The 13,393-nt window shown below is 44.0% G+C and overlaps 1 protein-coding gene across 1 annotated transcript; it reads right to left on the bottom strand.

Moving 5' to 3' along the window:
• Positions 1-202: 202 nt before the first annotated feature.
• Positions 203-1,282, bottom strand: LOC131262204 (ficolin-1-like). Its single transcript, XM_058264154.1, has 3 exons — positions 1,166-1,282; positions 937-1,084; positions 203-753 (listed from the first exon to the last, which is right to left on the bottom strand). Exons 1-3 carry the CDS (start codon positions 1,280-1,282, stop codon positions 203-205), a joined length of 816 nt encoding a protein of 271 aa, XP_058120137.1.
• Positions 1,283-13,393: the final 12,111 nt, after the last annotated feature.

Genomic DNA, 13,393 nt, shown 5'->3' with positions numbered 1-13,393 from the left:
TCACCTACATTTCACGAAGAAGAAAGCTGAAATTTACTGGACTCTTCGTATGTTAGTTAGTTTTGAAAAGGGTCAATTCATACTGAAATTACAACAACGCATTTACAACATTTCTGCAACTAAGTTTAATTGATAAGAAAAATGAGATGTTAAGTGGAACAGTTTTGTCGCAAACCTTACAAAATACACTTTTATGAGTTGATCAATTGATGATATCGCGAATCATCATTCTCGAGTAAGACAAACCTTCGAAGTTGGTTTTGAAATGGTACCACGACATCGCACTCTCATCATCTGTTGTGTTCTGATAACGCCCGTTCAAGTTGGAATAGGTGCACTTATAGTACCACCAGGCCCCGTGTCGCTGCTCTGCGCAATTTTCGTCAGATTGGTCATTGTCGCGATCAAATGTGCTAAACTTTTCATGCCTGTTGCCTCCCATCGAATCTTTTGCTGTTCCTGAGTACTTCCTTAACTTCTTCAACGCATACATCTCGGACTCATTACCTACTTGAAACTCTGCGTACTTTGCGTAACCGTAATTTCCGTGGAAATCTTTCATTTCCACCAACAGTTCGTGGGGTTGGTTTTTGGTAATTTGATGCACGTATTCCAGCCCGAGCCAGAATTCGCCATCCAAAGCTCCGAATCCATTGCGGTACTCGGCCCAATCGCGGTAAAAATCGACCGAACCGTTGAATCTGCGCTGGATGACCGTCCAACCGCCATCGAACTTATTTTGTTCACATAAAACTTCAAATGGTTGCAAATTTAACCCTACATGAATTACGTATCGGCCGGATAGTTTCCTCACTTGTCGACACGATCGGACAGGCTTCGAAATGTGATCCTCGAGTATCTTATGGCTTTTTTTAGATAGTGTTCTCATGTGTCGTAAAGAACCGGAAAGCATATCAAGAGCAATTTGATTTTCACCTATTTTCTGAAGTTCAGTTTCCGACGTTTCCTGGAAGGTTTTTGTTTCAGCCACTTGTTGCTGCAGAATATTGTCCATTTTAGAAATTATCTGGTTCTTTACATCTTCGAATTTTGCTCGTGTGTTATCCTCACTGGTCTTCACACTCTACAAAAACCGGTTAACATAAATGACGATCAGCTTGTAATCCAAAATTGTATCTCCCACCCTTTTTGCACACTATCTTACCTTCTTCATAGATTCTTCCATTGCGTACAACTTTGTTTCGAATTTAGAGTCCATTTTCACGAACTTTTCATGTAGATGATCCAATTTCTGCAAGAGAATATCATTGTTCACACTCATCTTCCTGTGTTCTATTAATTTAGTCAAGCATTTAAAATCATCACCTCCATGTTTGTCTGCATGGTTTGCTCTACTTCTTGCAGTTTGTCTTGCAAGAAGTCCAGCTTGGTCATCAGCAATTCCATCTCAAACCCCCCAATAGCTGTTGTGGGGTGGGCTGGCATGATCACCAAAAAACACAACACCGTGAGACACACGCGAGTATTCATGATTTGCAACGTATGATCGAATCAAATCAACAAAGACGACTGAGGCTCGTGTGGTTTTGTTTATTGCAAGTAGGGAAGAAAGAACAGAAATGCAACATTGGTTCTGAGCGATAACGTATTCCATCACCAATATTGAACCAAAAGAGCCGCGAGCATATTGTTGCAAAAAAGTATTCCTGCAGGGTGATTATGCGTTTTAATCGAGATTATGGGTTTCATTTAGCAGCATAAACTTTGTTTTTAAATTGTGTTTGCTTTTTATTACATTATACACGGCTTATTTCCCTTATGTCACTAATGAAAAAAAAAAAATGCTTTTTTGAAATTTATGATCAAACTTAAAAATAATTGTTTCAGTTGGATTCTAACAAATCACCCTGTTGAACATACATTAAATCGTGCCACATAGAAAGTAAAGCGCGAAAGGAAACAATCGAGACCAGAGAAGGCCATGATTTGCTCTAAAACAGTTAAATTTTTAAAAACGTATTTAAAGTCTGTAATTTGGATCCACGTCATCCCGCAAAAAAAAACTAAAAGTAATAAAAGATAAGCCTTTAGCATGATGGAAAATGTAGGCATAATTTAGCATTTCTTATCATTTTATTAGCTAAAGAATAGAATGAGAATGAATTTACACACAAGGATAGAGCCTTCACGCGACTTTTTAGATGATCGAGGATTCAACGTATTATTCGTAGCTTTAAACGAATATTATGTCACTCTACAAGATTGGCTTCTTAAGCAGGATTTTTTTTCCCATCAACCAGCTGCATGGCATTTACTTTTCAAACTCATAAACTCTAATCGATCACCCTCGGCGGCCGACAGTTGACGAATCATCGCGTGAAGGTACGAGATCCGAGCTGCGGAGAGCTCAACCGAAGGCAACCGGACCCAACACCCGGGCCAAACTATAAGCAAACTGTCTGCCCCATCGGGCAAAGTAAATATAGCAACTACTTGGTCCGAAGCCCGGAGACGGAGGCGACTGCTTCCCATAAAGTAAATTACCCACTCTCACACCGGCCGTCCCTGGGTTCGCACTGTTTCACGCCTTGGCAACGAACATCGCGGCGATCGGACGCATCGCCACATCGCGGCTTCACGCTCACTTCGTCCCAGTCCAAACATTCTGACATGTTTACATCGCGCCAGTTTGAAGTCCGCGGTTGGGGTGGGGTGGTTGGACGGGGACCGTGCCGTGTGGGGACAATGTTTGCACCGGGCAAGCAAAACGGCTTATGCTGCACCGTGACCGCGACCACACACGACGCTCGCGCTTCCTGTAAGAAGGTGTAAAAGGTCTTCCCGCGCGGAGAGACGAGAGAGACGCCACCAACGACGCACAATTGACATTGTGTCCTCAGTACTTCATCACCGGCCTGCCTTTCGCTGTGTGTGTGTGTGTGTGTTTGTGTGCGCACGATTCGATTCATTGAGATCTTATGCTTCATTGCCGCTTTCGTCGACGGGGTGGAAAAATATTAAAAAAAAGTTGTTTGAAATCCTCCGTTTGACTACCGGTCTTTGCCTCCCAAAGACGCTTCGAAGGTGTTGAATCATAGCACAATCTCCCTCCGAAAAGCCAATTGACCGTCCCCCCACACAGTCAGCGTGCATCCAAAAATACATTCCTAGCAACAAGCTTCAACAATGTTGTTCCACGTCCGCGCGTTTCCAAAATGATCGCCGATCGATAGCACGCTGCACCCCGGGATTGGACTCAATCGTCGAATTAATTGTTGAATTCAATATTTGATTTACGTATTTATTTACACTTCCATGAAGAATAATTAGAATGCCGTTCTCCCACGGCTCCCGGTCGCGGGATGGGCTCGGGTTGCGGAATTTCTCGCCCCGGCGAGTCGCACAGTCTCCCATAACTCATTCGATTCGTAAACAAACAGGCAAGATTTACGAGAATTTTTCCTTTTCTGCCCACCAATGGCAAGACGGGGGCTGAAAGAGGGGCAGGCTCGAGCAAACGGTCGCCGATCGGGCGCCTGGGAAAGTGTTACTTGATCGAGTTCAGCCACCGGCAAACCATCATTCTGTCAGCGAAGTCGGGAAAATTTTGAGCATTACCGTATTGCAATGCAACATTTGAATTGTTCCAAACTACAGTTGATCACACAAGCTGATAATACGCGGTGAGGGATTGAATATAACACAGAAAAAATCACTTCAAACCGCTCTAGTTCACCTTTGGACGATGTATTATGGCCTCTGTTTGTTTCGGTACAATCCGAATTATTGATTCTCCTGTTCATCGTGCAAGCTAATAATGTGCAATTAATTATCGTTATAATTTACGACCAGTCGGTACGTTCTAACGCAGTCAAACGAATATTTGGGCCACGCCAGACGAGTGGCAACGCCGGGATGATTGATGGTACGGTTGTAATGATTGCTACTCGACCATAGTAAAAGCATCGGGGGGTTGCGGTTTTAGTTAGCATCGGACGACATGCAACCATCATTAATAGCACGGCGTCAGTGAACTGGTTGTTCCACATCTGGCGATGGATTACATTTGCCTGGCAACGCGCAACAATTCATCGGTTCATCGATATGAATTTAATTAGAACGTGCAACCGATACCTAACAAGAGTGTTGAGTTGCGTAAAACGATAGAAAAAGAGAAATAAACGCCACAGTTTACCACGAAAGAAAATACAATATTTTGTCATCGTGTAATACCGACTTAAGTTGATCTTTTGAAATAGTTTTCCTCTTAACCCTTACAGTTGCAATCAAATATAAAACATAATTGATAAACAAGTTAATTAAAAAACTATAAAAAGAATACGGTGGTAGTCAACCTTACTATTTTTTATTTTATTTAAAAAAAATAAAATATCATACCATATGGCCAAAGGCAACCGGTCTACCGAAATCCTGGAAAGCTCGTGTATCAGTAAAAAAGTTATGATTTAAAAGATCAAAAACATAAAACAGCCGATTGTCGACATTTTATGAGCATCTTTTACGAATTGCACTGAATGATGATTGTGATACGAACTGGTGATTGGAATTGGAGCAAACTGGTGGGAAAAATTAAATCCTTCCCGGATTTCTTGTGATCTGACACACGACGACATGAAAGTCAAGATAATTAAATTCAACTGTACCGGTGGTGCATTCCTAAAGTCAAGAAAATATGATTCAAGTGATCTTTCGCAGCTAGCAAAGGTGCTTTGCGCGCTTAAAAATGTAGCAAAAGCTGATTCAAGAACAAGAAGCTGACATGAAAAATAAGATAAAAAAGATTTAAAAAAAGTAAAAATAACCCAAACGAGTCAAAAGATGACGAAAGACGCAAAACGAAGTAGATCAGAAAAGAGAGTTGGAAAGAGATTTGAAGAAACAATAATATCTCAGAAAAAGCAGTCTTCATAAAGATCATAAATTTCATCCTAAGCTGACAATTATGGAGTACATTGACCGTATTTACACCTTCTCGCCAGTGACAGTCGCACGCTTCGCTGGCGACTCGATTTTTCAACCGAACAGCCTTCCAAATCACTGAAACCTGCTGATCAATCCTGGAAAGTTGTCATTCGCCGTACAAAAATAAAACAGAAAAAGATGGAATGAAGAAAGTCCCCCCCCCTCGCTTAAAGACTATGGCGCAAAACTAACAAACATATACTCCAAATTGATCCGCCATACGCCGGTGGAAAAGTGAGCGAAAATGGGTGACAGTTATGTTTCACCTCTTCGGTTCTTCAACCTGCCGCCCGCCCTTGGTTTGCGCAGCCGGTTTTTTGATCCGGCTCAGCGCCGCCGGTGCAAATTGCGGCGCACTCTGGGAATGGGAGCTATAAATTTCGCACGAAGGTCGTAAAATTTTACAACATTTTTATTAGCAAACGATACACCTCCCGGGCTGTGATCGAAGGCCGAATGGGGCTGATCGGGATCGTGGGGCGATCGTGGATGGAGTTGGGGAATTGTATGTTTGTGATGGTGAAAGGATGCTGGTTTCCGTACTTCATCAAACTTCGATCGCTGCACGATAAAATGTCTTGCAATAAATATATTTCAATTAAAAAGAGTTGAGGCGATCAATCAACACCAAATCATTGTAAATGTATCATCTAACACACTTTATAAAATTACAAATTCCGCATCACATTCACAAGGAGTATCCTTTTCTTCAAACGTACTTAGCAAAAAACATTACCTCGCCCGGTTGCCAATTGCGAGGTGAACCACACGGGCACCGCATTCGTGCACGCCTGCCGACATAGGAAATCGTAATTAATTCATGAATTATTGTCAACTTCGCCTTGTCAATCGCACGCTTGCGATAAATCTCCTGCCGGGCTGCCGGCGTGCGCTGAGGCTGCCGGAATCCGGGAAGAAGCCACCGTCTAATTAGTATTTTCAGCGTGTAAATCTTCCCGATTTTCAATTAGATTAATCACCCGGGGGCCCAGCGGTAATCACGTAACTTTGTCGAACCGTTTCATCGACTCGACTCGGCTCGCCATCCCGGGGAAAACGCACCGTCGTCGTCGTCGGCGTCGTCGGCGTGGTCGTCGCCGATGTCGTTGGGCAACCGCACATCCGGAGCGCCAGCGTCGTCGGTCGCCAGTCGGATGGCGAGCGCCGACCGGCTCACTACACGGAATGGGTTGGTAATGCATCCGGATGCATCGGATGCCGCCGATACGTAACACGGAAATCTTGCACTCAGACTCAATAAATTATCCATGGCACAATTGAAATGCATTCTGGTGCAATCTTCTTCCCTTGCGCGCCCGGCGGACGGGGCACTTCGAACCGGGTGTTCGATTGCGAATCGGACTCGGCCTTAGTGTGAGGAAGTGTTTAGGGTAATTAAGCCGTACGCATCGGAACGCCACCCGCATCGGCGTATGCAGGGATGCGATCCGGATGAGACGAGTTTAGAATAACGATAAAGCCAGCTGCTGCAGTATTCTAGATCCGTATTAGTAAGAAGATTTCATGTGTTATTTAATTGTTGACTCTCTATTATTGGTGTTTATTTTATTGTGTTGATTCATTCAACTGAAAATGTTCAGATTAACCAAAAATTTAATGTGATTTATCGATGAGGAATTGAGAGCTTGGTTTAACCGGAAATTTAATATGATTTAGTGACGAAAATATAAAAGTTTGGATTAAAACACGTATGATAATTTTAAACTTTGTCATGTTTTGTAACGTGTTGACATTAACTAAAATTATCTGATGAATGACATTTACCAACACTCAAAAACCAACAAATCTGGTATCAACTGACACGCGCTGTTTTTCGAGTCACTTTGCTGAGATGATCGACCAATACTAAAACAAGAAACAATCGTTATCTGGGAGGCAACAAAAAAAAACCGTTGAATAAACAGCGTGATATTTTTTACTACTCAGCAGCGGGTAATCCAGTTTTTTATGGTCAATGTGCGACTGTGTATGTAAACTCACCACCTCCCCCTCTTCAACAGCATCTTGGATCGCGGACACACATGCACGTACGATCGTAATTCTTAAGATTATTTGCATAATTAGCGAATTGATAATCGATTCCATTAATTCCGCACCGGACGGTGTCCCGAAACCGTACGCTGTGTGCTTGATTGGACTGATTTCTCCTCGGGTCTTGACCGGGGACGCGAAGGCATCATTTTTAATACGCTTCATTTCGGGCCCCCCCGAACCTTTCGGGTGACATTAAGACACGCCGGGGACGGATCGAAAATGTTAATGGAATGTTGGTGATTTATTGAATTCACTTTGTTGTGTAGGAAAATATGACGGGGTTTCGTGGGCTAGCGGTGGAGCGTGCTGTTTTGTCGGTTGATGGAATGGAGCTCACCGAAAGGAAATCTGGAGAACCGATGAAACACCATATCGAAAAAAGCTCACGACACCCGAAGGTGAACGAAACCGGAGGGGAGAGGAGGCTGGGGATCGTTACGAGCCCGTTCCATTCCACCGCAGCAGGATGGAGGCTCTTAAAAATTATGATTCAAAAATTCAAACCCGCAAATCTTCGGAAATCCCTCCCCACGGACCGATCGCCCGCTTTGGAAGCGCGGTCAGCGTAAATCACGATAACGTTTATGATTCCGATCTCCCGGTGATGGGCAGGCCGTGGTTGCATATGTAGATCGATCGCCCAATCGGTCGCCTGGTAGCGGATCGTTGAGTAAACAGGCATTCGAAACGTAACGGTCGGAGGAGGGCGCAGAGGCGTAAATCTTCCACTCGCGGTCGCTGCTTCCGAACGCTGGAGGCACTGGACCCAAATGAAACCGTTTCGGTCCATTTCAGTCCACCGGCGACGAATTGCGTCCGCCATCGATCGGTGACAGGAGGTGGTCGTGGTTGCTCACCGGTTGGTGTTTTTCGTTCGGTGACCACCGATAGGCGATCGACACGATCCATCCTACCCCCTTGCTGCTCGACGGGGGGCTCGAAAACATTAGTATTCGAACAGGAATAGCTTACGAATGCGCACGCGGAACGGAGAAAGGTTTTCGTCGGTTGGAGACGTTGACAACGTAACACTGGCGCAAGACGATGTCGTGTCGTTATGGTTGGAATTTGTCGGCTGAACAGGGTCGGTTGGGCTTGGGCTTTTAGAAAAGCCTTCGAGTTGAACCTGCAGCGGTGCGTGAATCAATCAACCGAGATTAATTGAGCCAATTTGAGCTACCTGCGCAGGTGCTCAATTGGGACGGCTAAATGAGTATAAATAAGTTAACGTCATCAAGCAATATTTAATCTATGCAACTATGTTACATCAATTAAAAAAAACTTAAAGCTCTCAAGGTAGGTGAGTTGGAGTGTTGAATTAATTTGTGCTTAACATTGATTATTTATGCGAAATAGTGGATCTCTTGTAATAGAAAGATAGGTTTAAATCACTACTTTGTTATTTAAGTTAAGAAGCTAGTAAAAATATGCATACGCTGCATATTAAAAGTAATATAAAAGTAAGATTTACAGTACAAATTATGTAAATCTATTATGGTAAGATATTACATTTTCAACAGGCTGTTGAATAAATGGTGCAGCAACGAACTGGATTATAACTGGAGGCAATTATTAGAACTGCACAAACACATTTCAAGATTGATGTTTTTTTATTGCTGACGAAAAAATGTTATTTAACATCTATTACCGCTTCAATTAAGATCGACCAATTGAATACTCCTGTATCCTATAAGCATCATTTTTTCATTCTGAAACACCAGGCGTCTCCACTTGTATCTTCGTATCTGAACGGTTCCTTTAATCTAAATTTCTTTAAGATATTCCTGCAGTGTGAATCTGTTTTTTAAGACACTTTCTTGCAATCCCATCGGAATCGGGCCAGTTCGTGTGCACGCAACCCATTCATCAAACGAAACCATACGTCAATTAGGTGAAACTTTGCTCCACCACCAACACCCGCAGCCTGCATGTATCGATTGGTGGTGTAAAAGTGGAATGAAAATATTCACACAATCTGCCAGTGTGGTGTAAATCATCCGTTTCCGTTTTGAGTCCACCATATACCCTCTCCCCTTTCCCTCTTTCCCGCCCTAACGCTTGTTCTTTTCCCAAACAAACCCACGGGCAGCTCAACGGGGTATGATCGAAAACAGCCGACGGTCAACACCCACACGGTTTACATTTATTAAGTTTTCATCCTTCCCGACCGAACCCTCGCCGGTGGCAACGGGTCGTCAGTGAAGTAAAGCTTCTTTGCATGCTTCCTCTGGAGTTGAAAAAGGAGAAACGGAATGAAACACCATCCCTCATATGAAAGACAGCCGGGCTCGTCCAGGCTCGTTGCTGAAGCACTGCCTCTGGAACATGCTCTCATCATGCAGAGTCTAATGAATTAAACCAGCGAATGGGTGAATCGGAAGACACAAAGTTCGAGATTTACTGAAAACGAAGACTTCGAAGTGGTTCGCGATTTCCTCCCCCACTAGCTCATGCTGGTTGATGGACATACGAATACAGCAATAGGTTGTATTTAGCGTTATGTAAATCAGCAAACCTTCCATCATTTTGCTTTCCTTCTTATTCCCGTCGATGGATTGTTTTATGTCACGAAGACAGAAAGCTGTAGCCGTATATGGATTGAGTTTGATGGGAAATGTTTCTTATGCCAATACAATGCACAAATGTATGGTTTCGAAACACCATGTTCTAATGAAATTCCGTGGCATTATTTGGATTATAGTAATCAAGTTTTCGACGCTAGAAAAATTAAAACTCATCAACAATTTGAAAGCTGCATTTCATTTTTCTATGAATGCAAACAAACCTCAAATAATATTTGATAAAAAATTGATGGTTTGAAACCAACGCTTGCATATACATTTTAGTGAATGAAATTTAACTACCATCACTGTTGACACAAATGAAAACTATTATCCAAGTGTCGTCACCTTCAAACAGACACCGTTTCCCCTATATGACGGTGATTGATGGGAGCTTCAAAGTTCTGCATAGCATAGTTTACCAGAAATGCGCCTAACAAATGAATAATAGAAATTTCAATGATTTCCTTCATGCAACTCGGAGATTCCCTTAAAACTAAAACCGTCACTTTTCAACCCCGGGAAAGGTGCGAAAAATGTAGGAGATGGGGCACGGGAAAGCGATCCGTCGGGAGGTTCGTGTCGACAGGACTCCATCATGAACGTCAAAATTAGAAAATTTATCCTTTCCACAAATTGTTATTTATTGCTCCGGCATGTGCACCGGCGGGCGCTAGAAGACGTCGGAGCATATTCCGCGCCAAAGTTATGCTTCATTCAGGCTTGTAAGTTTGGCCCTCGGAGGGAAAATTAAAACCACCTTTGCAAGCGCAAGGGTAGGTGGGGGCAACCCGAGAGCCGTGCTAACAATCCGATCCCGGTGCCCGGTGCGCGGATCGTAAGGGATTCCCCACACCACGCGCTAGCTGCCACCGGTTACACATACCGCCATTGTTACCGTCGCGTGTTCGGCTGTAGTTTATTCTCACTTACCCGACTCGTTACTCACTAGCGAATCAGTCCGTGTTCGGGGTTCCACCGTGGGACCGTGGATGTCTCCGGTTCGCCGGGTTCGCGGTTCAAATGGCACAAATGAGAGGAGTGGAAGTGATGGGGGTAGTGTATCGTGCCGTCAGAGGTCCTGATTTAAGTGCCGCATACAATGAACCCACGGTATTTGCGCGGTGGCGCTAATGCCATGAAGCTGTCGTACATTTTACAATACATCAAGTGATTCCAACGAGACAGGGATATGCGGGGGAATCGTGGGAGGGAGGAAGAACGGTCCTTCGATCCTTTGTGGGTGAGTCGATTTATTCGTTTCTCGTGTACAAATGTGTGGTTTATCATAGAGCCGAGACGCAATTAACTACAGTTGATTTATTCAATTCCTCGACAAAATAAAGTTAAATACAATAAAGATGGTACATTTGAGTTCGCCAAATTTTTTTAAAAACTAGCATTGGATTTTTCATAATTTTTAATTTCTAATTAACTGATTCAAAAACCATTTGTTATTACCTCAAGTAAAACCGAATACATTTCTCACATTCAAAGCACTAAAAATCGAACTTGTACGTTGCTTATATGCTGGATTGATTAGAAATAAAGAAATAAAGACAAAAACAAAACTAAAACAGCAAACCACCTATAACGGAAGAAAAAAGCGAACAAAAATAAACAAAACATAAAACAGAAGGAAAAGATCGCCGACGCATGGTAAAAAAGGTGAGAAGAGTGTCAAGCAAAGAAGTTAAAACCAAACACAGTCACATAAAGAAGTGTGGAAGATCGGATCAGTAAAAGAAAGAAAGACAGACAAGAAAGGGACACTGTTTAGCATGGTCGAGAATGTACTCATTGCCGGTTGCAGTTGGTACTAAATAATTGTAACTCAATTTGAATGCCGGCATGTTCACTTCCATGTCTAAGCCGGGTGGGTGGCCGGTCGAAGAAGAAGGTACCACAGGAAAGTTCCCGGACGTGCACTGTTGGTCAAGAATCGGTGAGGGATACAGACCCTTGCAGATGGTTTCGCCACCGAACCGGATGCAAGAGAGGACTCTGACATTCAAGCTGCAAGGATTAAGAAGGGACATGGGGTAGGGCAGGGAGGGGACATGGTTTGTATGCATCATGCATCGTACGTAAGCTATCGGAAACACTGCTACCGGAAAGTTCCGGAGCGCTCGCAACACGACGAGTGTGCGTCCACCAAAATCGTGACAACTCCGGGAAGTGCGAATGAACGAACCAAAGGACGCGGACGCCCAGCGGCTGACTGACGTCGTATTTATTGCCCTACCGAAACCCGTCGGCGACAGTTCGTTTCGGTTGTCCATCGACAGATGCTGAATTATTGAACCAAACCCAGTGCACGATTGCAATCTGCTTATCGGCGCTGCACTTGCGTCGTGCGCCGATTGATTCACGATTGCACTGTTTTCAGTTTTCTTTCTACCATCGATCGAACCATCTGAAACCTTTGCGGACGCACTTCCATCAAAGTGAGACATCCCAATTTACCCCAAAGTGGTCAATTGATGGATCCTCGAGGCCTTCTTGTGCCCGGCGACGAAAGACAACCATCGGCGGACCGCATCCTAAATGCCGACGACGATCCCCGGGAGATACCGAGGTTACGAATGGAACGCAAAAGCGGACGCTAAAAAAATGCTAAGCCAACCGAAATGTGTCGCCCGTTGACATGTGACCGCCATGAATCTGTTTCTGTCCGTCAACCCCCGGTCAACTACGTCCGGTTCCCTAATGCCTGTGCGGACTGCATGGTGCAACTTTTCGTACGGTGACAATTAGAAGTGACTTCCAGTGTGGTCGGGCATGGGGGTGAACAGCAGAGCTCAAGGAACGGGAACCGACCGTCCCTGCAAAGGACGTGGGAAGACACTGCTCCTGCTGCTGGTGCTGGTGCTGCTGAAGGGAAAGAATCCCGGAAAGCTGACAGGTAAAGTGGTCAGAACGTGACGTGCACATGCGGACATGTACGAATCGCAAATTCGTCTCCGAAGGAAGCAATAACTTTCCACCGAAAAAGGGAGCTTTGTCAGGCGTCGTGTGGGTTAGAAGCAAGTGATTAATTGAGGGTTGAACGTGAAGAAGCTGACCGCAGTGCAGTGTCGAGCCATGTGGATGTTTGATGTTTGATTAAAAACCGTTGCGCAAGTTAATTTTAATTTAACTTTCAAGAGATCTGTTTCAGGAAAACGATAACGATTACAAATAATTTTAAAATTTGTTTTTCAAATAATGGTAATTTTTTAATATTCTAAAAATCATAACAATTTGTATAAAGGATTTGAAAACTGTTTTCTCTCATTGAAAGTAAGCCACTTCAACCTGATTGTTCAACGTGGATGCTATATTTATGATCGCTTTTCACGCAACCCTCTGCCTTCACGTCATTCATGTGCGATCAAATAGCGCTAGTTGTGTGATGAGCAAAACGCAACGTCTTCCTCCTTCCTGCCAGCAAAAGGGAAGCGTGCTAATTGAGAGCAAGGTTTAAGGGCCTATCACTGTTCCGAAGATAAAACAGCTGAATGTCCAACGTGTGGCGTTGCTGTCCATTTTTCCCTACAGTCTTTCTGTGCCCAAAAGTTCTGTGGCGTGTCTTCAATCCATCCGAACGGTGACGTGCGTGGAATTTGTACTTCTGGGTATCAACTTTGCCTTCAGTCTTTGCCGGTCCGGCTTAAGCGGGATACCGGGGAGGGAGTATGGAAGGGGGCTAGTGTTTTGGAAAACTCCAGTGCAAAGTGGAAATTATTTATGCCGCCAGTTTTATCTTCATGTCACCTGACGGAAAACTGAGCGGGAGTGAAAAGAACACGGAGGACCGGACCATGCGAACAACCAACGGGGCCACGTGGTGC

Source organism: Anopheles coustani, chromosome 2 (genome assembly GCF_943734705.1).
Source record: "Anopheles coustani chromosome 2, idAnoCousDA_361_x.2, whole genome shotgun sequence".
NCBI lineage: Eukaryota > Metazoa > Arthropoda > Insecta > Diptera > Culicidae > Anopheles > Anopheles coustani.
The sequence above is the reverse complement of the archived record's forward strand: the minus strand, read 5'-3'. Positions and strand labels throughout refer to the sequence as shown.

Excerpts from the sequence above, each read along its gene's own strand:
- LOC131262204 (XM_058264154.1), bottom strand. The coding sequence starts at position 1,282 with ATGAGTGTGAACAATGATATTCTCTTGCAGAAATTGGATCATCTACAT. Across the intron at positions 1,085-1,165 it reads TGGAAGAATCTATGAAGAAG|AGTGTGAAGACCAGTGAGGA; the intron begins GTAAGATAGTGT and ends CGGTTTTTGTAG. Across the intron at positions 754-936 it reads AACTGAACTTCAGAAAATAG|TTTTATGTGAACAAAATAAG; the intron begins GTGAAAATCAAA and ends AACCATTTGAAG.